Source organism: Myotis davidii, unplaced genomic scaffold (genome assembly GCF_000327345.1).
Source record: "Myotis davidii unplaced genomic scaffold, ASM32734v1 scaffold143, whole genome shotgun sequence".
In the NCBI taxonomy this organism is placed as follows: domain Eukaryota; kingdom Metazoa; phylum Chordata; class Mammalia; order Chiroptera; family Vespertilionidae; genus Myotis; species Myotis davidii.
Window position 1 is genome coordinate 3772552 of NW_006294876.1, and position 26155 is coordinate 3798706.

The 26155-nt window shown below is 38.9% G+C and overlaps 1 protein-coding gene across 1 annotated transcript in view; it reads left to right on the forward strand.

The window, feature by feature from the left end:
• The window catches only part of DNAH5 (dynein, axonemal, heavy chain 5), a 190913-nt gene that overhangs the window by 52630 nt on the left and 112128 nt on the right, over positions 1-26155 (forward strand). Inside the window, exons 18-31 of the mRNA XM_015567634.1 lie at positions 321-486; positions 1142-1378; positions 2990-3180; positions 3271-3358; positions 6722-6855; positions 10936-11137; positions 11685-11920; positions 13887-14105; positions 16034-16096; positions 16415-16653; positions 17370-17610; positions 19393-19592; positions 21047-21200; positions 22887-23050. Coding sequence (XP_015423120.1) covers positions 321-486; positions 1142-1378; positions 2990-3180; positions 3271-3358; positions 6722-6855; positions 10936-11137; positions 11685-11920; positions 13887-14105; positions 16034-16096; positions 16415-16653; positions 17370-17610; positions 19393-19592; positions 21047-21200; positions 22887-23050 — 2534 coding nt within the window. The remainder of the gene's footprint in view (positions 1-320; positions 487-1141; positions 1379-2989; positions 3181-3270; positions 3359-6721; positions 6856-10935; positions 11138-11684; positions 11921-13886; positions 14106-16033; positions 16097-16414; positions 16654-17369; positions 17611-19392; positions 19593-21046; positions 21201-22886; positions 23051-26155) is intronic.

Consider the following 26155-nt stretch of genomic DNA (forward strand, 5'->3'; position numbering starts at 1 on the left):
GTCTATGAGTTATTTTTTTTAATCGTTTCACCTTTTTTCACCCAGCTGTCAGTCTGTTCTCTGTTTCTATGAGTCTGTTTCTATTTTGCTAGTTTATTTTGTTCATTAGATTCCACAAATAAGTGAAATCATATGGTATTTATCTTTGTCTGACTGGCTGGTTCCTTTGTCTTTAACACCTTCCCTTATGCCGTGTCTGGGCATGTGTGAGGGGTGTGGCCAAGCATCTTTGGAGGCCGAACCTATGGCATTACTACTATTACTGATGTGCTCTCAGAAGCTAGATAAACAAATGTGACACTGTGCTAACTCTTTTATAGGATCTTTGTGTAAATGGTGCTCAGATACTACACTTTAAAAGCTCATTAGTGGAGGAAGCAGTCAATGAGCTAATAAATATGTTGCTAGATGTGGAAGTTCCATTCAAAGAAGAAAGTGAAAAAGTATCCAATGTGAATGGTGCTGATTCAAAAAACAAAAGTTTAGGTAAGAGATGAGATAGTGGAAGGGTTTTGTTTTTCTAGGACGTTAATGATAATTAAAATGACATTTTCTGCATAGCAACTGATTTCACACTTCTATAAACACCCTCCCAAGTTTATAAGGATGTTTATAAATCCGAAATTATGCAATGACCCTGTGTCATTAATTACATTACTTTTTGTTAAATTCTATAAACATGTAATTTGCATTGGTTCTTGTTAGCTCTTTGCATTTAGCTATGAGTGTGGGCTTTTTTCTCCTTATCAATAGAGTACTAGGGATTATGGTTTGGGAGTTTCCATTGGAGTACATCTGCACTAGAGCAAACCTTTTGTGGGAGAGATGAGAACACTGACAGGCAGAGATGGGAAGCTCTAAGGTTTTCTGGATCTTGGTGGAAGAGAGAGCACCAGAACCCAGGCCCCTGAGGCCCAATCTTGCTTTTCAGTCATTGCTCTTGCCTCTCCTCCTGTTTCCGCACACTGAGGAGGAGATGCCTCCATCAGTCCACCTGGTGACACATTTTCCCTTTTCTATCCTGTGATGGCCTCACTTTCTAAGAAGTGTGACATTTAAGTGTTATCAAATTTGCATGTAATTTATTGTTATTTCTTGCAACAGATGTTTTCTCCCTTCTGTCTTTATCATCTAGTAACAGCAAAAAGAGAAGGACATTCCGACACCTCGACATCTTCCCTTAATGCTGAATCAGGCTTCCTGCCTTTGACGACAATCACGAGAAAGAAGAAAGAGACTGAGATCTTAGAGGAAGAAGCCTGCGAGTTGCTCTCTCATTTCAATCACCAAAACATAGATGCTCTGCTGAAGGTTACAAGGAATACACTAGAGGCCATTCGCAAGCGAATTCATTCATCCAACACGATTAGCTTCCGGGGTAATAATCTCACAGAATTTTCCTACTGGCTGGTCAGGCATAGTGGCTGGTCGTGTGTGTGTGTGTGTGTGTGTGTGTGTGTGTGTGTGTGTGTGAGAGAAATCTAAATAATTAAAAAGCCCGCATTTATTGAGTGTCTCCTTGTAAGTTTATACATCATGAACTTTGATTTCCCCAACAATTCTCTGAAGTAGATACTATCATTATCCTCAATTTAAAACAGAAAACCAGAGCACAGGGAGGTTAAGTAATTTGCTTAAGGTCATTTAGCTTTTGATAATAGCATAATAGTTGGCATTACTTTTAATCTTTTTGTAACAAGGTGGAAATGTAAAATGAATTAGTGAGAGAAAAACACCTCGTGTACTTTAAAAAGGAGATATATGGAAAGATAATTTCATTGCTAAATTATTAGTTGATTAGCCAGTCTTATAAAGTGAGAGAGATCTCATTAATGCCATGCTCTTCAAAGCAGAAATTACTGTTATTATTATTTTTTTACTAATTTTGTGTCAATTTACTACTTTCCAGCTGGTTTCCTCATTATCAATACAATCAGCTCTTCCTCAGCACAATTCAGAAACAGGTGTTGTGTTTCCCAGATGGGTTACAAAAATCCATCAAATCTACAGACATTCTTAAATTAAATTTTAAATTTAAAATAGTAAAAAAAGAGAAACAGTAATTAGTTCAAATGGGAAAATAATAGGAGTATACAACCTTTTTATTTATTTTGAATATTGTCATTTAAGGGAAAGCATCTTTAATTAAAAGTGAATAACTGGAAAATGGAAACACTGGAATAATTGTTTGATTGATGGCCTGGTTCATTATGTTTTATTTCACTTGCAATGGAGGATAGTCTTTTTTTTGATACAGGCATAGTATTAGAACTTATCAAATGTTGGTTGATATGCTGAAAATTAAATCACATTTATTTCCCAACTTTATATATTTTGGGTATTTCCAACTATATAAGTATATAAAGTTACACACACACACACACACACACACACGCAGTCGCCCATATTTATATACTTATACCTTTATCTAACTTTAAAAGCCTCTTGGATATAAATTGTGAGTTGTACTTTATTCTTTTTCCACTTTTTAATTGCTCTGAGTTTAAATTATATAAATTGTGGCAGGAAAGGCATATGTTTTATTTGAAAATCCAAACTGGTCATTTGCTCTGACTTTGGCTTGATTTGATAATTATTCTTGTTCTTAATCCCCTGCTTATTTTTTCTACATATAACTTATTTGTTGGCATCCTATTACTTGAGCAGAATCCTTTTCAGTATTTTAGAGAAGAGTTTGGGTAATTCAGCCTGATTCCACACAGTGGGTATCTATAGAAAGTGTACCAACAAGTTGTAATCAACAGAAAATGGCTTGGGTACTATTGAGCTGCTCTGTTCCATCTATGGAACAAAACTAGATCCTCCAGTAGTTTTCATTCATTCATTCACTCATTCAACAAATATTTATCTGAGTATATACTTGTTACACGTATATTGTGCTAGGTGTTTTAATTTTTCTGGTTAATGATGAAAAAAATCCCATTTTAAGTTTAAAAGATTAAATTTGCCCTGTTTTCCATTTACTCAGATAGTAACAGTGCATCTCAGATGAAGCCGAACAGTCGGCCCATTTTCCGAGCAGGCATCACTCTGGCCATTCCCAACATTGCCATGGTCCCTGCCCTGGAAGATGTACAGCAAATGCTGAACAAAGCTGTGGAGTGTATTGTCAACGTCACCAAGGGGGTTAGACAATGGAGCAGTGAGCCGTGGTCCAAGGTGGGTGTGGGATGAAGAAATTATTCTATGGAATAAAATAAAATCTTTTACAGATGAGACTGAACTGACAAATGTCCTTTTATGTTTTAGAGAAAGATGCATGAAAGAAAAATGGTGGCTTTGCAGAATAAGGAAGACAGTGATTCTGATGTTGAAATGGGAGAAAACGAACCTCAAGGTAAATGTTCTTTTGGTTCTTTTTAACTAGTCATTGTAAGCAGTATTTATTGAGCTAAATGCATGTTCTCTCCATGCAATTCTTAAATCAGAATAGATTGGAATATGATTCTTAAATCAGAATAGGTTGGAATATTAATCTATGATCCCATTTTAAGTGTATAAAATACAAAGATCCATGTGTTTTAATATCACCATTACAAATAGTTTACCTCCCATGGGTATCCCACAGTTTTGGGTGCATCATTGATTTCTGGTCCAATGTGATGATGAGAACTGGGGTTTAGTTTCTCTGTTTGAAGAGATACTTGTCACCATCACAATGAATATTTCCTGATACTAAAGAGACATTTTCAACCCATTATGTGTCTTGTTTTGCCAACATCCTATGATGTGTGAACATGCTGTACAACCCATGGTTTTCATTTGAATTTTGTAAAATTAGGGAGCATATGACCTGCAGGTTCCTCATTATATTAAATTAGGGGCCCGGTGCACGAAATTTGTGCACTGGGTGGGGGTGAGGGGGAGTGTCCCTCAGCCCAGCTTGCCCCCTCTCACATACTTGGAGCCCTCAGGCATTGACCCCCATCAATCTCCAATCGCAGGATTGGCCCCTTGCCCAGGCCTGACGCCTCTGCCAGAGGCGTCAGGCCTGGGCAGGGGACCCTCATTTCCCCCCATCACTGGTTCTGCCCCCAGCCCAGGCCTGATGCCTCTGGCCCAGGCTTCAGGCCTGGGCAGGGGACCCCCAGCCCCCTCCGATTGCTGCCTCCGCCCCCCCGCCCAGGCCTGATGACTCGGCCCGAGGAGTTGACCCTCATCACCATCCGATCGCTGATCACCGGATCGGTCCCTTGCCCAGGCCTGAGGCCTCCGGCAGAGGTGTCAGGCCTGGGCAGGGGACCCCCAGCTCCCCGCGATCTCCCGCTCTGCCCCTGCCCAGGCCTGACACCTGACGATCATGGCTGGGGGGCAGGGCAAAGGCGGCCCTGGGGGCTCTTAGCTCCCCCCTGGGTTTCTGATCACTGTCAGTGGCAGGGGGCTTCTTCCTGCTTTCCCTTTCGCCTCCCTGCATTGTGCCTACATATGCAAATTAACCGCCATCTTTGTTGGCAGTTAACTGCCATCTTAGTTGGCAGTTAATTTGCATATAGCCCTGATTAGCCAATGAAAAGGGTATCGTCGTACGCCAATTACCATTTTTCTCTTTTATTATATAGGATGTTGTCTTTAGTTCTGCAAACTCCTTTTAAAGCAGCCCTGCAAACAACAGACCCCATGTAATTTTCAGTTAGCGCTCATGTCCTGAGATAATAAATCAACGAACCATGGGGAAGAAACTGAAGTTAAGTTTTTCTTTAGAACAGTCTGTTACTGAGGAGGGTAAAGACAGCTCAAGACAACTTTACTCACAACTTACAATATTACTTATTTATTTTAGCTAAAAGACATATGTTGTTATTGTGTTAATGTCACTTTTATATTATGAAGAAACATTGCTTTACTTCCTAGAATAGTTGAAAATTCAGAATTTTCTAAACTCAAAATATGTTCAGTTATCAGTTATATCTTAAATTCAGAAGAAAAAATGTTCAATAAAAATTGTATATATATATTTGTCATGACAAAAGAAATAAGCCACATCTTTTAAAAATAATAGCTTTGAGATATAGTTTACATAACAAAATTTATCCTTTAAAGCATACAATTCAGTGGTTTTTAGTGTGTTTATAACTATCACCACTATCTAATTTTAGAATATATTCATCACCCTCAAAAGAAACCCTGTACCCATTAGCAGTCACTCCCCATTCCTCTTGCCCACAGCCTATGGCACCACTCATGTACTTTCTGTCTTTATGGATTTGCCATTCTACAGCATGCATCAGTTCTTTATTCCTTTTTACTGATAAAAAGGATTCCCTTATATGGGTATGTCACATTGTATTCATTCATTCACGAGTTGATGGGTATTTGGGTTGTTTCCATTTTTTAGCTATTATGAATAATCCAGCTATGAACATTCACATACAAATTTTTTGTGCGGACATTTGTTTTCATTTCTCTTGGGTATATACCTCTAAGTGGAATTGCTGAGTTATATGCCCACTGGTTGGGCTTTCTCATGTATAATTTCTGTTGGCTGCTTTTGTTCCTGTGTGCAAGCACCACTCTGCTGTTTCTTTGCACGTCTCACAATTTAATTTTTTGTTGAAAAGTTGATATTTTAAAAGAATATAAAATGGCAACTTTGGGAATCTGGTTATCTTCCCCCCAGGGTCTGGTGGTGTTACTGTTTGTTTCTTTATTGACTTTCCTGGACTAATTCTATAAAATTTGTCTTGCCTGTGGTGTGTACTGTTGTAATCTCTGCTTCATTAGCTTAGTGTTCAACTAATGCTTGCACAGAGATTTCCTTTATTGCTTTGAACCAGTAAGTCTTCCACCCTCTACCTGGGGACACTGTGTGTGTGTGTGTGTGTGTGTGTGTGTGTGTGTGTGTGTGTGTGTGTTGGAGCACTATGTGTAGAGCACCCTGGAAGCTCAATAAGTTATAACACTGCCTTAGTCTTTATTTACTGATTGTGCAAGCCTCAAGTTCAGCCAGAGCTAAAATATTGGGGCATCTTTAGGTCTCTCCTGGGCATGTGCCTCGCTCTGTACATATATGTGGCCTTGAGCTCCAGGAATATGTCAGGGCGTTATAATACCCCCACCCACCACCCTACTCCTGATGGACATCTCATTTCCAGATCTTTAAATTTTTTTGGCCAACTTCCTGTTTGCCCCAACTAATAGCATTGCCTCAGGCAGCTATAAAGTTAAACAATTGTTGCTGATTAGTTTTGCCTTGGAGATAGGGATTTTTTCCCCCCACACTCAGTGAGTTTTGAATCAGGTGAAGTAAAGATAAACTCTTTAAATGGGGCTTTTTGAGGTAGCAAGGTAGTGTCCAGACTGGTCAAATAGTGATAATTTATGGGGCTTCTTGAGTTCCAAACCCAGCCTGGCCTCCTCTGCTGACTGCTAGGCTATGGTTTGCACAGTCACAGTGTTTGTACGGCTGTTGTTGTTTGAGGCTCCTGCCTAGCCAGTGAAGGGACAGTGGGTATAGAACAAGTGAAAACACCACAAAACTCACTGTTGTTACAGGATTTAGCATTTTTCTTGACTAAACAAATGTTTCTTGGATTGTTGCAAGCTTTGGATAATTTCCAGAGTTCTGGGAAATTAATGTTGACAGTTTTTTCCCAATGTTTTCAAAGGTCCTTACTTTACCATTATAGAAATGACCTTTTCATTTTAAAATATGTTTGTTATGCTGTTGATATAAACATTTTTTCTCTTTTTCTGCTTTTAGATACCTTTGAGATAGCATCTGTGAACTTACCCATTCCTGTGCAACCCAGGAACTACTATAAGAGTGTTTCTGACAACAAAGATATTGTAAAATTAGTTTCTGTGCTCGGCACTATCATCAACTCCACCAAGAAGGTAGGTCACAGGATTTGTAGCCACGGCCCCTTGCTTCATAACATGTGAAACTGAACACCACAAGCTTGTCCTACGTGTAGCCAGGGTCCCACCAACTGTGAATTCAGTGAGCTGCTTATGGTACTTTGTATGCACACAGCAAATGTTTATTTAAAGATTTTTCATTCTAGATTGCAACGTGAAAGAGAACTAATATTCCTTTGTTTTATTTTGTGTTCTCTTTAGTGCTTTTACCTATTTATTTATTTAGTTCAAATAAATATAACTTAAATTTTTTTGATATGTTCCAAACCACAAGTCAGACTGGTGTTACAATTGACCTTCGTAGAGTCGGTGATACCAGTACATTTGAAATAGAATAAAATTTATAGTCAATTTTTCATATTTGTGTACTGAGGCAAATCTTAAGAAATATCAGATGAAAATTTATGTATATTGCCATGTGGAAATCAGATAATACTGAAAAATAAAGAAATATTAGTGTTATCAATGCAAACTTACACTAGTTATGGGGATAAATTTGAATTAATTACTATTGCCAACCTATTCTTAACTTTCCATTTTTTGTTTGGGCAAATCTGTTCTTATAGTAAAAAGATTCAAAGTCCTGAAGTCAATTTCTACTTAAAAATATATTTACATTGTCATTAAGATCTGTTGATTCTTTAAAATGGTTTTTGTGTCGAGGAAATAGTTGCCACTTAGTAAATAGTTTTTCTTATTCCTTAAAAAAAAAAAAAGAAGACTCATCTGAGGATATGTTCATTGATTTTAGAGAGAAATATCAATTAGTTGCCTCCTGTATGCACCCTGACTGATCAAACCCGCAACCTTGATATATGCCCCTACTGAGAATCGAACCTGCTACCTTTTGGTGTACGGGACAATGCTCCCATCAACTGAACCACCCAGCCAGGGCTCTATTACTTAGTTTTTATGGAATGAATTTCATTTGTTTTGAAAGCATTTTGAAAAGTTACCATTGCTGTAAAAATACGAGGGGATATTAAGTTTAATTTTAATGTATTCCTGAAGGAACTGGAAGTTTTTGCATTTATGCATTTCCAAGTTTCCTTTCTTAATATATTGAAGGTCCTGTATTTAATTTTGCCCTAGAGACAGTGTTCACATAATTCAGTTTAACAAATATTCATATAGTGCTTATTTTATCAAGCTTTATACTAAATGGTAAAACTAAATATAGTATTCTATGATTATAATGAACATTCACATATACTTCCCAATGTCTCCTAATCATGGAAAATACAATAAGACAAATCAGTAATAAAGTCCATTAATTTCTCTGAACATAAGTAGGCTCTTTTATGAAAATCTAAGGGTAAGACACAGCAATTGAAATTAACATACTGCTGGCAACAAATATACTTATCTTTTTGTCACTTTTATTACATTTGCTTTTTTATTATGTAAAGGAAATGTACAGATATTAGTCTTCCTTAAAGGGTTGGCACTTAGAATAATTTGAAGGACTTTTTCCAATTTGATAGGATGGCCAAATTGTTTCTGGAGGAATTTATGTGTGCTAGCCAGCCACAGCCATAGACCCTTCTGAGTGGTTCTCCCTCAACCACAGAAAATCCTAGGATCCAGTCCTTTTCTCTTGCCATCACTGATTATATCAGAGTGTAAACCTGACCTACATTCAGCATTTCCATAGGCTGGTCATCAACTTATAACATTGCCAGGCAGGCTTAAAAAGATGAGCTAGCTAAACCAAACAATCAAAATAACCTTGGTGAAAAATAAGGAAAACAGCTCTACATAGGTTGTTCATGTAGTTTTTCCCTTAAGTTCTAGGTTACCTCTGCTCTAACAAGTTCCAATCTAATAAAGAGTGACATAAAATAAATAAAAGTCTAAAACATTTAGTTAGAGTGTATCTTAATATTATAAATTCTTGGAGTTTCAAGAGCTCAGGATTCTGGAATGTCTACCTTTATCCAGGGATCTCTGATAATCTGTAATTCATTCTCCCAACCATCACACACTTGTGAATGTCTACCTGCTGTTGCAATGCATTCTGGGCATTTCATGTCAACACCTCAGCCCTTGCTTGGGGAGCAGTTGTGGTTGGGACAAGCAGTGACAGGCTTAGCTTTCTGGATTTTAATGGGTGAGAAGTCTTAACACTTCTACCTGAATCTCTGAGGGACATTTTAGCTACATGTTGGGAATTGAAGTGAAACTACTCCTTGGTTTGGTACAGGTTGGTGCAATTTACTTAATGTAATTGGACCATTTAGAATGCTGTTCATAATATTCTATTTTTTCACATAATTGCATTTTTAATTTTATCTCAATTTATAAAAAATTCTTATGCAGATATAACTCTGAAATTATAATGTAAACCAATAGAAAAACTTGATTCCCAAATGTATAACCACCATAAATGAGGAGACAAATTTTTAAGTCTTTGTAGATGATATGATTATCTACCAAGTAAATCCAAGAAGCTAATCTGAAAAAAATAAGGCCTAATAAGAGTTAAATTGGTAGTCAGTTGAAAGATAACTATAGGCATTTCTGCTATAATGCAATAAACGTGTTCCTAAAAATTTCATTTTGCAAATTTGCACATTTAATAAAATAGGGATTATGAGTAAAGCAGGATTGAGGCACACACACAAAACTTAGGAAATTTCATAATCAGAATAGCAACAAAAATCATAGCAACAATAAAAAACATAGTAAAATATTAACCCATTTACTAACACTCTAAAAAAGTATGGAACTTTACTATCAAAAGGTGAAAGATACTTGTTAGAAGGTGGTATAAGAAACCATTAAAGCTGCTGAGTTATGGAAATAAGGATAAAATATTTAAAGTTCAGGTCGAACTGTGCAAAGAACATTCTCAAAACAAAGTGGTGACCAAATTGGTCCAAAAGGAAGAAGAGGGAGGGGGATATGGCACAGAGGATTGTACCCTGCTGTGGCTTGCTGCTTTAGCTGGTACAGAACAAAGTGGTGGGAAAAAGATTACTCTAAACTTTAAGGAATTTAAAAAAAATTGGCAGATTTAGAAACACATGCTATGTTCCTGGATAGGAAGATTTAATATCGTACAAATGTTGGTCCTTATCCAATGAGTTTATATATTTTATGTGATTTGATGCAGTGGGGTTTGATGCTGGATATGTTATTTGCCTCTCCAGATCTGTGCTCCACTCTCTGACTTTAAGGAACAAGTCAATAGGTTTCCATTGAAGTGAGGGAGGGAGAGTGATCTTGGAGTGCTTTTTCCCATCGTACTCTTGTTGTAGATAAGCTGCCAGGCAGCCCAGAGGAATAATCAGTCGGGCACTCAGAGGATTCAGAAGAGGAGCCTTTAATGCAGAATTGCAGATGCACTAGTGCAGTGACTCAGGGGAATCAGCCTCCAAAGCCTGAGTGATGAGCATGGAGGAAGCTTTCCTTTTATCCCTTTTAGTTTCTTTGTTCCCCAAATATGGATCAGGCTTCTGGACTTTTCCCGGGCTTTGCAGCCCCCATGGGTTGGGATGGGGGAAGTGAGATTACACCCAAAGGCTTGGCTGGCTGGTGCCAGTACTCTCAACCCCCTCTGGGAGTTGTATATGGTTCATGACTTATGGCCTCTGTAAAATGGGAGTATTCTGGAAAACAGGTTCTGCAAGGCATGACAGGCATTACAGATAAGAATGGAGCTAATTATCTACTAACAAGAATATGTGTCAGAATACAGGTTACTGGCACAGAGTCAGATTGCTAGCCCCCAAAACTTATATTCCCCTTCACTCTCTATGATATGATCTTGAGCTGTGGTTTTTTTATCTGAGGTCTAGCTGCTATCAAAAGGGCCTTGTCCGCGAGACTCTCCTACTTTTTTGGGCTGTGGATGGTCCCATTTCCACGGTTACTAGTCTTGGGTTACTGTTTACACTATTGTATATAGTCCCAGTTCTGTGGCCTTTACAACTAATCACCCAGTTCACTAATTAAACATTTTAATGTATCCATGGGAACCATCAACAGTTCACCGTTCATGATGCCATTTCTGACTCTTCTTTCTCAACACACATAATCTTATTTGTATCCTAGGAAATTATTGCATCCATGGATTGCTTCAAATGCTACAATCACATTTGGCAAAAGGAGAAAGAAGAAACCCTCATGACGTTTATTATGAAAAACCCCTTGCTTCCTGAATTTGAATCCCAGATTCTCTATTTCCAAAACCTAGAGCAGAAGATTAATGCTGAGCCTGAATATATCTGTGTGGGCACCATTGCTCTGTACACAGGTTGGTTCATTTTCTTTCAGACAGCCATAAAAATTCAACAGTATCGTTCTGTCTCTTTATGGAGATTAGTACTCCAGAGAGTTTTAGCTCATCTTAAAGACTGACTTTCCTTTTATAGGCCTTAAGCTTTAAGACCAATTTGTAGACTTGTTTTTAATTCCCTTTTGCATAATTATTTATTCTGGACTATTTTGAATACTTTGCTGCTAAACCTTGAAAATAAATGCTACTTCAGAGAAAGGGGATCTGTGATATTTGCAATTAAAGTTTATCCTTTCTTTAATAAACAACAGTAACAAACGTCAGGATTACTTACCGCCAACGGTTTTGATATGTACTGTGTTTCCTTTTTAGCATTTTGAAATGTGTTTTCAATTGCTAGAAAACAAGCTTTATAAAATAAATGAATATATAATGATTAAGAAAAATAAATTTTTTTCAGTTTGATTTTTTTCATGTTAGAGGGTTGTCACATGCAGTTGCAGGGGGTCTACTTATACTGGTTCAAAGTTTTCAAACTGAACTGTGGACACTTGGGTTTTTTTAGCTGACTTGAAGTTCACCTTGACTGCTGAGACGAAGGCCTGGATGGTTGTCATCGGCCGTCACTGTAACAAAAAATACAGGAGTGAGATGGAAAACGTTTTTGCACTTGTTGAAGAGTTCAGTAAGAAACTGAATCGTCCAATTAAAGACCTAGATGATATTCGGATTGCTATGGTGGCACTGAAGGAAATCAGGGAGCAGCAGATTGTCATTGACTTCCAAATAGGACCCATCGAGGTAATTGATAATCATGTGTTCATTATAGAATTATCTCCACAGGTTGGGTGAGATTAGCTGAAATACTGACCAGGTCTGGACTGGAGTTACTGGGTGCTAAACTTAAGAACAGCAATTTCAGTAAAGATGATGTCTAATCCCTATAGGGTGCCTTCTATGGATCCGTATGAGACCCTTAGGGGCAGAACCTGAGATGAGGATTCTATACACGTGATTTATTGATGAATATTCACTGGAGAAGGGGAGTGAGGGAAACAGGAAAGGATGAGGTCAGGTTGGGGGGAACTAAGTGAAGATAGGGTCTTAGCTATAGACTGACTTCAGCCTGATCCCACAGGGAGCCATAGAGCATGGATTGTACCACACAGTATTTTTCCACATTGAGACAAGGGGACTGCCCGTTGTACCCCCACATCTGTTGACCATCAACCATAATCTCCCCAGGAGAAGGCTCCTATTCAGCTGAGGACAATTTTCTAGAAAGAGGGCAGGATGATCCTACAGTGAACACTCTCAGCAGTTGGGGTTGCAAATACCTGCTGGTAAATAGGACCTGGATGGGGTACTAATAGTGTCCTTTCATGTGTTAACTCATTTAATCCTTCCTGCAACCCCCTCTTTACCCACAAGGAAACTGAGGGTCAACAAAATTACACAATTTGATTAGTGTTGCACATTACTTTTGTTTTTATTATCATACTATATTTTCTTGATGAAAATGTTTTCTCAGCAATCTGCCACTATATTTGTTCTTTTAAATGAGACTAGTATAATTGTAGCATTAAAACAATCCCAGACATAAAAACATTGTCTGTTCCTCACACCGTAACTTGAATGCCTGGACTTACACTCTGATGCTCAGGGTCATATCTAGTCTCACATTATCTGGACCCCTCTTTGAATATTTATAAATGTCAAATTACCGTGAATGTGATACAGGTGACAGCACATTTGCACTTCTGCTGTGTTGGGAAATCATGTGCTCTGCTCTGCTCTTCTTGGGAATGGGAACATCAAGGCGAAGAGTCCCTGCTTTGTGTAGGACCAGGGGTGACCCTGGGGTGTGAAGAGGAGGTCCGGTAACAGACAACCTTGTTTTCTCCACCTGAGAGTTAAGACAAAACTATAGTCAAGTAGTCAAGATCAAAGTACAATCGTTATTATGGCTAGAACTTACTTGGAAGACATGATCTAGTGTACAACTCTCATATTCCCATTACACCCGCCACCCCCACACTACACACACACCAGGGTTTATGAATACTAAATCCCAGAATTGGACTCACTCATCCATCAGAGGCAGCGTTGGGCAGCTGTTGGCCTCTGTAACCTGCTCCATTTTATTGCCTGGGGTGCCGATCAGAGGTATGCCAGAAAGGAGAAAGAGGGAAAGGGGAGAGAGGCACGGGGCTATGCTTGCCCAAAGCAACAGTCTTTTTGCAAATCAATGGTGATATATCCTTCCTACCTCTATGGGGAGGAGTCATGGTAGGAAGGGGCCAGGGATATTTAAGGAAATTTTTTTCTCATGAAAATCTACCTTCGCTTCATTTTAATCTTCTGGCAAAGAGTCATCCAGGATTTTACATCCTGAGGGCAATGACCTGGCCCAGGCTCTGATTCAAGAACACCCTGCGCATCTCACTAGCAAGTGAAATACAGCACAGATACCTGTAATTTGTACAACGATTTTAGTTTTCAAATTGCATTAAAATGATATATTTTTTGATATTCACAGAAATCCCTGCGAAGCAGCCAGGGAATTTTCCCATTTTGCGAATCAGGAAATGAAATTAAGGGGCTCAGTTGCTCACTTAAGCTTTTACCGTTTGCAAGTAGAGTAACCAGAACTCTATGGGCGGGTCCCGATCATGCTGATCTTTTCTGTTCTAAATGCTTAATGAGTGACTGTGTGTAGACTTATGCACCTGATTGATAGGAATTAAATTTTTCTCCTTTCGTGTAGGAATCCTATGCCCTACTTAACAAATATGGGCTTCTGATAGCAAAAGAGGAGATGGACAAGGTTGATACTCTGCATTATGCCTGGGAGAAGCTTCTGGCACGTGCCAGTGAAGTTCAGAATGAACTAGCCTCACTGCAGCCTGGTTTCAGGAAAGAGCTTATTAGTACTGTGGAGGTCTTCTTCCAAGACTGTCAGCAGTTCTATTTGGACTATGATTTGGTATGACACTAGCCTTCTCTTTGTGTATTTTTGGGGAAGAGTGAATAGAGAATGCAGGTGTGTGTGGGGGTGTGTGTGTGTGTGACATGCTGTTGAGTCGGCTCTGACTCCTGATGACCCTGTGAATGAGTGATGTCTGTGATGTTCTGTCTTCAACAGCCCTGCTCAGCTCCTGTAGACGCACGCCTGTGGCTTCTTTCATGTTGTCAGTCACCTCCTATTTGGTCCTGCTCTTTTCCCTCTGCCTCCCAGTTTACCCAGCATGATTGTCTTTTCCAAAGAACCCTACCCTGCCTTCTCACGATGTGCCCGAAGTAGGACAGCTTCCGTCTTGTCATGTTTGCCGTGAGCGATGTTTCAGGCTTACTTTGCTCTAGGACCCACTTGTTCATCTTTCTTGCAATCCAGAGCGTCCATAGAGCTCTCAACACCACTTTTCAGATGAATCCATTTTTTCCTATCAGCCTTCTTCACTGTCCCACTTTTGCATGCATACCTAGTAATTGGGAATATGAGTGCATGGATGTAAAATGTAGTTGTTTAAAGACTGTGTCAAATTTAATGAAATTCCCTGGGAATGGGAATTTCATTTTCATGAGAGCACAGGCCTTTATTTCCCATTCACAATTTTTTTTCTCTTATAGTTCATCCAGAATTATTTTAATAGGAAATGGGAAATTTAAAAGTGCTATTTATTGGACACAGACACCAGGGGGGTGAGGGCATGAGCGGGGGTGGGGGCAATGGGGAAATAAGGACACATATGTAATAACTTAATCAATAAAGAAAGAAAAAAATACCATAAAAGTGCTATTTATATTATGTCATTGGACTGTGATTGAAGTTGTTTGATAGCTTTCTAAACTTGCATAGACAAAAACAATTTACGTATAGTTAAAATGGTTCCCCTCCCGACAGCATTCATTAGTTCCACAAGTGCTGTAGAGCACCCAGAATGTGCCAGGTACTGCCCTTGGTGCTGAAGACACAAAAATGGACAAGGCAGATGGAGTCCATATTTTCTCATACATATATGAGTTTTAGTGTAGAACCTTTCGCTGGGAGTATGATGCATAATGAGACCCATTTAGCTGACTATAGTACAATATGCTATGGAAGAGAAATATGTAGAGCATAGGGTAGCATTTGTTCCTATTAACTACTAGCACACCAAACTACAAAGTTAACAAAGTTAGGGAATTGGACCTCTGCACTAGCGTCATGGGTGAAGAAGCACAGAAATACACATAGTTAAGGTGTTCTAATGTGAGAAGACCTGATTGGAATGTTAAGGTTATAGGTTACTTTATGCATAGATGTTAGAATGGTTAAATGTGTGAGTTTTTTGGCATTAGTGCTTTAGTTCAAAACCAGACATTAGCCCGACTGGTGTGGCTCAGTGGTTGAGCATCGACCTATGAACCAGGAGGTCACGGTTCGATTCTTGGTCAGGACACATGCCTGGGCTGTGAGCTCAAACCCCATAGGGGGTGTGCAGGAGGCAGCCGATCAATGATTCTCTCTCATCATTAATGTTTCTATCCCCCTCTCCCTCTCCCTTCCTCTCTGAAATCAACAAAAAATATTAAAAAATTAAAACAACAACAACAACAACAACGAAAAACCCAGATAATATATTTTTTATAGAGCAGTTATTAGTCTGTGCCTTAACACCTAAGAAATGAATAGTACAGATTTTTACTTTCAGAATTTCTTGACATATGGAAGTTGCATCAGTAACTTGGAGTTAGACTTGAAAATATTTCCAAATGAGTTACTTTCCCTAGACCTTTTAAAATAAAAATTGGTTCCAGTCATGTATATGACATGCATGAACACTAACTTTGATGTTCAAATACTTTGAGCTCATGAAATTTATGTGCAAACACTTCATTCTATTTTATATTTATCTTAACTGTTTGTTTCAGAATGGCCCAATGGCTAGCGGCTTGAAACCCCAGGAAGCCAGTGATAGGCTTATCATGTTTCAGGTAACCTTTTTAGTTTCTACTAAACCTGTTTAGTTTCTAAACAACCAAAACCTTAATGTGTTTTAAACACTCCCTTTTCCCTCTCTATTGACATAGAAAAGTTTATTGTGTAAAATGGTATGGACTTACATTTAAAAAATATGATTTGGTATGGTTACAGGTAGAGTTGGTTTCTATGTAATTAATTACATTCCTTTGGTATTTCTCTGTATATGTGCTCAGAGATCATATACTGAGATTTGCCAGTCTTTTTTTTTAAATTTACATGCTTGTTCATGTTAAATTATTTTGATACATTTTCACTTGTGTTTTTATTAGAATCAATTTGATAATATCTATCGGAAGTACATCACCTATACTGGGGGAGAGGAGCTTTTTGGTCTGCCAGTTACCCAGTATCCTCAGCTTCTCGAAATAAAGAAGCAACTAAATCTTCTCCAGAAAATATACACTCTGTACAACAGTGTTATAGAAGCTATAAATAGCTACCACGATATTCTGTGGTCAGAAGTAAATATTGAAAAAATCAACAATGAACTTTTAGAGTTCCAGAACAGGTGAGGAGTTCAGTGTTTAACATGCTCAGAACTATTGAACCTCAAATGCTTTCTTATCTGATTGGCTGTCAAGTTCTCCCTCCAGATGTTTGGAAAGCACGTCACGCTGCATTGCAGTTGTCTGCTAGACATCACCCTTGTCAAATGACATTTATTAATTGTCCCATGTGTGTACACAGGGAGACAAGCACGCCCTTTAAACCTGGATGACTCTTGTCAGAGGCTCTCCTGCAGCTTGGAGCTGATCTCTATTTATATTTTACTTATTGAACATTCAGGGTTTAGTAAGATGATTTCCTGGCATAAAAGCAAGAGCCCATGGTTTTTCTACGTCCTGTTAAGTATTGAACCCAAAGAAAATGGAGGGTCATTGATGGTAATTTTTTGGTTGACAGTCTGATACTCTCTGCTGTGTTTTTTACTTGATAGGGTTTCAAGAAATGTTTGTAGAATTGAATTGAATCAGGAGGTACCTCTATCCTTTAAAATAATGCCTTGTATCTAGTTAGTTGTTATGGGGGATTGGATTTTTTCCCCTGACTGGGAGGAGTAATTTTTATCATATAAATGTGATTAATCGATATCCTCTGACTTCTGAGATTTAAAAATGTGATATTTGAAGTGACTAGTTTTGATAAAGATGCTGGCAGACAGTCCTGGACTGGAGACTTCTGGGCTTAAGGCAAATGAACTTTCCTGTTGCCTTCCCTTTGCAGATGTCGGAAGCTGCCCCGGGCGGCAAAGGACTGGCAGGCTTTTCTGGATCTGAAGAAGACCATTGATGATTTCAGTGAATGCTGCCCCCTGCTGGAACACATGGCCAGCAAGGCCATGATGGACAGGCACTGGGCAAGGATAACTGCTCTCACTGGGCATAGTCTGGATGTGGGGAATGAAACTTTTAAGTTAAGGAACATCATGGAGGCACCTCTTCTGAAATACAAAGAGGAAATAGAGGTACAGCAGGTAGCATGCATGGTGGGAGACTGGAAGCTCTCAGGGGATTTATTTGATAGTAGTCCTGCATTGTGGAATGTTGCATCCGGACACCATGCCAAGACAATTGAAACTGTTTTCCTGGCATCCACATAATTCCTTCAGCAAATGTTGCTGTGATAAGTTCTGTGCTTAGTGCTAGGGATGTGAGGTAATTAATTTGTTTAATGAAATGTTTATACAAATAAGGATACAGTTACAAGCTGTGGTAAATACCATTGAAAGAAAAGTAAATACCATTGAAGGAAAAGTATGATGTTCTGTGGAGTTCCTACAGTGAAGGGGCTGACCTGTCTGGGAGGTGAGGGAAGGGTGATGAAGGTAGAGGAGGGTGGGGTGGATGCACCTGACTGGCTGGATAAAGGGAGTGTGCTTGTGTGGTGAGGTTAGGGACTTGTAAAGTGCAAAGGGGGTTGGAAAGTACAAAAAAGGCAATGCCAGGCAGAGAGGAAAGCATGTGTGAAGGATCTGAGCTGTGTTTGGGGGACCATTAGAAGGCCAGAATGGCTGGGGTATGGGGATAGGGGGGAGAGGAGATAGCTGAGAAAGGGCAGGCACAGTGGGCTAGAACATGTTATGGATTTTAGGCTTTGGAATAGTGAGGAGCCATCTGGAAGATGTACTTTGAGCAGGGGATGCCATGGTTAGATTTTCATTTTGTGAAGTTCACTCTGCTAGCTGTGTGGATAAAGGATGGGAGGATAGCAAGGGAGATGATGGGCAAACCAATTGGGAGCTTATAAGAATATCTGAGGCAAGATTCAGTGGTGTGTTGGATGAGTGGGCAGATAGTTAAGATGGAGAGGGGAGAAAAGATGAAGAGATCTGTAGGTGGTAAAATTGGGTAGAATTTGGTGTTGGAGGGAACATGGTAGGAGATAGAAGGTGGAGGGACTAAGGATGAAGTCTAGATTTCCTGAGAGATCTAGATGGATTTTGGGGTTTATCACTGAGACAGGGAATCTTAGAAGGGAATCAGGTTGAGTGACAGGTACAAAGACTGTCCACTTGATTTTGGGCATGAGTTTGGTATTTCACAAATTGTGCTTGGGGCTCCCTTATGTAGTTAAGCAGAGAAACCCAGTAGGAAACTTGGATGTAGGTCTCACTTGGGGATACAAAAGCTTACTGACTGCATGGGCACAGATGAGCTCCACTCACCTGGAACATGAGACCAGAAAAGAGCAAAGGCAGGGCTGGATTACTGGTCCAGCAGAGGGGAAGGCTGCAGAGGAGACTGGGAAAGTGATCAGAGTGGGGAAGAAGTCAGAATCCTGCTAATACCCCCCTCTAGTATTGCACTGATTTGACTTCATCATAGAAACAGTAAAATTTGAGTCTGATGAAAGTTTCAACATTTAAAAGGTTATTGCATATTGTTGATCCCAATTTAAACATTTTGATATAACTGACATATAGCTTCGTGTAAGTTTAAGTTGTACAACATATTGATTTGATATACATGTATATTGCAATTATATTGCAGCATTAGAACACCTCTTTCATCGTGTAGTTAGATCTAGTCTCTTAGCAAGTTTAATGTTTATAATACACTATTGTTCACTATAATCACTAAGCTGTGCACAACCTCTGCAGAACTTACTCATTTACTAGATTTGGGAACATGAGTATTTATAGATACATGTGAAGCAAAAGGTGAAGATAGGCCCTCTGTGGGACCTAGACTATTTGGGAAACATGTGTGACGTTCATGTGATAAAGGGAGGGCTTGCAACTTTCTAGGACATCTGCATCGGTGCCGTGAAAGAGAGAGACATTGAGCAAAAGCTGAAGCAAGTGGTGAATGAATGGGACAGCAAAACCTTCACATTTGGCAGCTTTAAAACCCGCGGAGAACTCCTCCTGCGAGGAGACAGCACCTCGGAAATCATCGCCAGCATGGAGGACAGCTTGATGTTGCTGGGCTCCCTACTGAGCAACAGGTAGGAACACCTCCATCTTTCTTTCCTGAGGTTTGAGAACCGTAAGACCAAGCATTTCAAGGGAAATGAATGCTTATGGTAAAAATGCAACCATACCCCTCTTACAATTTACTCAATATTAACAATACTGGCTTTAATTTTAGCTTTTGGCACAGCATGTGTGATACTGTTTTTATTTCGTTGTCCTCTATTTGTAGATTGTGTCTGAGACCATCCACTGGACTAACGGTCCAGGAGAGTAGAATATCAGTAGATACAATTCACAACATGCAGGCAGCCTCTTGGATCTGTGACCATTTCAGCCTGGTTGCTGACAAGCCTCACTGCACAGCCAGCAGCTCAGGGGGCTCTACAGTCTGGGGTGGGGGGAGGATTATTCTGAATTTCAAACTAATCATTCGACCCAGAAAACCATTTTGCCCACATGTTTATGAACTAGAAGTGCACATACTTTAATGATCAGGATACTGAGTGAATTTAATTCACAAAGAAAAGTAAAACAGTACAGACTAATGCCAGTCTAACACTTCTGTCTGGCAGTAACAGCAAGGCCGACACGCTTTGGTCTCGCAAGCCATAGATTCCTAAACTGGCATTTCCTTGGGTTACTACTTCCCTTTACTCTTTCTGAAATAACTTTTGTCCACTAGCATCTTCTCAAATATATGGTACTTGTGTAGAATGTGGATACCAACGAGATGTGATTATTGCTATTCTATCTTTAAAATGCTACTCTTTTCTCTGTGTATATATGTAACAATAATTTTAATGTAGGGAGTAATAACTACTTAAAATGCTTATTTTTTCCATTTACTGGGTACATCTAAGTATTTAAACTGAATGATATAGAATATAAAATCGGGTCTTAGAGATTTAGACCTTTGGTAACATAGAGTCTGAACTACTTAGGATTTGGTGAGATTTAACAAATTTGGTTAATACTCATACCCAACCAGAATGAGGGTTAGATGGAAGATGATACAACCTAGGGCGGTAGAAAAGGCACACATATAAATTAAGAAAATTAGGGATGGAGAGACTTTGCTTACCAATGACATCAAATGTGGATTTGTGTGAGGAACATCGCGGACACCAAGGAAAAGATAGAAGTTAAACAGTGAGACTATTACTCTTGGCGGAAGCAACAATGACCAGAATTATACGGTGGCAGCTGGGTGGAGTCCAATCTCATCCCTGCCCTGCTCCGTAGGGGACATGTCTCCCACCTCTCTATGCTCTGGATCAAAAGGGAAAATATTAGTCTAACAATGTCCAATACATGGTGGTGAATTAATCACTTGGCAGCATCATTTTAAAAGCCAGCAACATAAAGTTGTAAAGAAATCAGTCACAATTAGGGTTTTTAAAAACCTCTTTAATTTTTGAGAGCAACAACAATAACATTAAAGCATAAAACACCGAACCCTAAATGCTGCATATATTTCCCATTTCAGGTACAATATGCCATTCAAAGCCCAGATTCAGAAATGGGTACAGTTACTTTCCAACTCGACAGACATCATCGAGAACTGGATGCTGGTGCAGAACCTGTGGATTTACTTAGAGGCCGTCTTTGTGGGAGGAGATATTGCCAAGCAGCTTCCCAAGGTTTTAGAATTTTCTTTATGATTTCATCAGGTGTTTAACTTAGAGAACTAATCATTTTTTTTTAAAAAAATGTAATTCAATTTATGTTCCTGCCCCCTCCCCATTTTTTTGTGTGGTTGCTACTGATCTGTTTTTCAAAGAGAGAGAGAAATTAAGGGAAAGAAGGGGCATGACAATCAGAGTGAGAACACTTGGAAGCTGAGAGGTTTTATAGGAAATCGAGGGTTAAAACAAACAAAGAATGAGTGCCTACCTAATTGACATACTTCTTGCGATAATTTGAAGGTAGAATTTGGAACAGGGTAGAATTATGGAGTAGTTTTCTTGACAATGGTAGGATAATTTGTTCCTTTACTACTGACAGTTTAAAATAACTCCCACTATACAATATACGCAATTATATCTGAACTGTAAAATTGAGGGGTGGAAATCTGTAGGAAAAAAGCTCTCAAACAAAAAGGCCCTCTTCTCAAGTGTGGAGTGTTTTCCTCATCAAATTGTAATCATCTCACTAGGTAGATATGGAGTGTATTTTGAGGTACTTAAAAAAACCATTTTTACCAAATTGCAAGGATTCTTATTCAATTACCTTAAGTTGTTTGCAAAATCATAACATTTTAACAATATATTTGAATTTTAGAGGCATGATTATGTTGAGTGTTCTCTTTACTTAGGTGTTCTAGCTATCTCTTTGGTTCATTTTTAGTTTAATTATAGAGGACATACCTGTTAGCTGATTTTTTTGGCTACCAGTGAATGCAACCCTACACTAAAATTTTAAGTATTTATTTATTTTTGCTTTCGTATTTGGCCATGCTTTTCTTTTTGATGGGTGGAGACGAATCTCAAATTGGACTTAATAATGGAAATTTGCACATACAACATTGAAGGAGCTACGTGGGGTTTCTTGCTCTCATATTTGATGGTACATGCTCAATGAAAAAATACAGAAAGTCTTTTTTAAAAAATATATTTTATTCATATTTTACAAGAGGAAGGGAGAAGGATAGAGAGTTAGAAACATCGATGAGAGAGAAACCTCGATCAGCTGCCTCCTGCACACTCCCTACTAGGGATGTGCCCATAACGAAGGTACATGCCCTTGACCGGGATCGAACCTGGGACCCTTCAGTCCACAGGCCGATGCTCTAGCCACTGAGCCAAACTGGTTAGGGCAATACAGAAAGTCTTAATGATGAAAATAAAAATTATTCCTACTCTCAAAAAAATCTTCCCATTTTGCATTTTTTCCTGAAAATTGTTTTACAATATTAGCATTATAATAAAATTAATATTGTATGTTATTTCTAAATGATTATTTTATTTTCTAATTACGCAAGCAATTCAATGCAGAAAACCTGAAAAGCTTAAAATTCACTTCATTTAGAGATAACTGGTAGAAACAGTGGGAATGTCCTTTCCTTTCAGATTGTCTCAGATTGTATTATTACTTTTGTATTGGTTCCCTGTTTTTAGTTACCATAATGGGGTACCAGGGATGAGCTAAGGCTTCTTATTTAAGAAAGGGGGTGGTAGGTGCAAAAGGCCTGAGGAGAATTCCTGTGTGATATGTTGATGGGGCATTTCAGACTGGTCAGAAATCTGGCTTTGGCGGGAGGTATGTGAGACGCTCTGTCCTTGAGATTACAGACGTGTCCAATGTGCTTTGTCACCTCATTCTCATAGGAAGCCAAACGCTTTTCCAATATAGATAAGTCTTGGGTGAAGATCATGAATCGGGCACACGAAATGCCAAACGTAGTTCAGTGTTGTGTCGGAGATGAAACCATGGGGCAGCTATTACCACACTTGCTGGACCAGTTGGAAATATGCCAGAAATCCCTTACTGGGTAAGTTCCCTGCTCTGTGAAGCTCCCTTAGCATCCTAGAGAGGGCAGGGTCCAGAGAGATTAGACCAGCCGTGGGCAAACTACGGCCCGCGGGCCGGATTCGGCCCGTTTGATATGAATATAACTAAAAAAAAAAAAGACCGTACCCTTTTATGTAATGATGTTTACTTTGAATTTATATTAGTTCACACAAACACTCCATCCATGCTTTTGTTCCGGCCCTCCGGTCCTGTTTAAGAACCCATTGTTGTCCTTGAGTCAAAAAATTTGCCCACCCCTGGATTAGACAGAATTAGCCAAATCAGTTTTCTTTTGCTGAGACCTAATTCATATCTGACATTGCACAGATAAAACTGATAGTCTGGAGCCTTAAAGTCTCTCCGAGCATTCGCTAGATTTGTCCTGATGTTGGGATTACAGGATTTAAGGCAACTTCCATTACTGGGACCAGGTCTTGCAAACATTCACATACAGTCCTTGCTTTTAAAAATTAATACACCTATTTTTCTGATATCCTTCTTGTATAAATATCTGAAGAACCAAAACATTTCATTATAGTCAACCAAGAACAATTTGAACAGTTTGTAGTGTACACAAATAGTCAAAATTATACAGAAACAAGATTGGTGTGCACAGTCACACACACTCTTATGTATGTGATGGCTGAGTGAAATTCAAGAATAATAAATATTTTTCATTTTTTCCCCTTTGGTGAGTCAATATAAAATTATGCAAGTAGAAAAATGTTAAATAAGAATATTGTAAAAACAGTTATCTACACGTGCAGTTATTTATTTATTTATTTCTTGAGGTAATCCTATATAATAAAAGGCTAATATGCAAATTGACCGAACGATGGACCGACTGGTCACTATGATGTGCACTGACCACCAGGGAGCAGACGCTCAACGGAGGAGCTGCCCCCTGGTGGTCATTGCGCTTCCACAGGGTGAGCTCTGCTTAGCCTGAGCTGGGCTCATGGCTGGCTGGTGAGCACAGTGGTAGTGGTGGGAAAAGCTGTCAGTTGGACAGCCCCTAAGGGCTCCTGGACTGCAAGAGGGTGCAGGCCAGGCTGAAGTTCCTCCCACCCCCCGAGTGCACGAATCTCATGCACTGGGCCTCTAGTTGACATATAACATTATATTAGTTTCAGGTGTACAGCATAATGATTAGATACCTATATATATTGCAAAATGATCACCACAATAACTATAGCAAACATCCATCACAACACATAGTTATAATTTTTTTTTCTTATAATGAGAACTTTTAAGATCTACTTTTAGAAGCTTTCAAATACACAATACATATTACTAACTATAGTTACCATGCTATACATTTCATTTCCAGGGCTTACAACTGAAATATACATGCTTTTAAATATCTCTTCTTCTAAACTGTTAGTCTCCTTAGAATGTCTCCAGACATTCTTCTTAAAAACTTTGGGTAAACTATTGATTATTGCATTGGTCAGAGTTCTCTAGAGAAACAGAACCAAGGTGACACACACAAACTGTAAAAAATTTTTTCTTTTTATTATGGAGATACTTAAAATATCACTTGATATTTTGCCATTATTTTATAACTCTTTAGAGGAAAGCCTACTCTAAAATTACAGTTTTTTACAGAGCCCCCCTTGGCTTTTGGATCTGTTGCCAAGAAGAGGTTATGAGCCAACATATGTAAGGCCAGTATAAATACTTGAGTACTAATGTTTACAGAAAAACAACACCCTCCCTCCTATGCTGATAAGGATCTGCATGGATGAAGGGTCTTCAAAGGTCAGGAATAAGCTGTCTTCTCTACTTCAGCAGCTTGGTTTGGTTGTCACATTCCATGTGCTTCCTTCCATCCTAGTCCAAACGGATAGGAAATGTTACCTGAGTCCTGAGCAGAATCAGACTAGTCTTATGTCCACTAGTCTGAGGGCAAGTAGGGTTAGGAATTGGCAAGTAAGTTATTAAGAACAAAAGTCAAAGTTATATAAATAAGAAGGTTTAGGATATTTAAAATCATAAAAGTAAGGAATGCAAACAAAATAAAACATTGGGAGCATTAAGGTAAACCTTTAAAAAAATGAGGGAGGATATGAGAAGAGGCTCATTGGGCAGCCTCTGCTTTTGTCCTTCTCACTCTTTGAGGCCAGACTTTGTGCTTTTTCACAAGCTGAGGTAAACATATCCAAATTGCCCAAATAGTAGCTTGTAATGGCTATTTCACTAATTATCCTGTGAGGGTCAAAGAGCAAGATTACAACATATAGCGAGGCTTACCCACTCTCATCACTTTAGAAGTGCTCTTCCCTTCCCACTTCCTCACTGACCACCAGCCTCTCCTTATAGCTCCTGCCTTGCGTTACCTCTTTCAGACTCTGAAAAAAGCCTTCTCTTTTCTGTTGAGGAATTTAGCTCTGACCCTCACCCTGGACATCCCACTGGACAAAACAGAAGTCCAGCCCCTGACTGAAGATGGACTGTTGGGAGTTCCCATGCAGGCCTTGAAGGTGCCCCTGGCTCAGCTACTGATCCAAGCAGTCTTTCAGTAAAAACTCTAAGAGGAGAATTCAGCTTCTATGAAATAAAAATGACCATAATTTTACACAGGAAACAAATAAATAATAAAAACACGTAATAATATAAATAAAAAGTAAGACAAGTAAATAATACACAAAATGAAAGAATAGAAATAAAAACAAGACAATGTTCAAAAGGTATTTCTGGTAAGGTTTCAAAAAGAAACTGCAACTAACTCTGCATTCATTATATTAAAATGTGCTGGAACATGAAGATACAGAGGTATAGGTATGAGAATAACAGAAAAAACATCCATAACATAAGGAATCACCATAAAATAAAGCAAACATAGAAACCAAAGTGCAGTTGAAATCAGGGCAATGATGGGCAAATCGACTGGGTTTTGGTAATGCTTGGAGGTGGATCAGAGCCTAGACCCTTTTCATTTGTAGCTGGATTTTGTTTCTGCTTTGGTGATGGAATCATTGTTTTTATTTTATCGTCATCCTCACCAAAAGACCTGCTTTTTATTGATTTTTTTTTTTTTGAGAGAGAGAGAGAGAGAGAGAGAGAGAGAGAGAGAGAGAGAGAG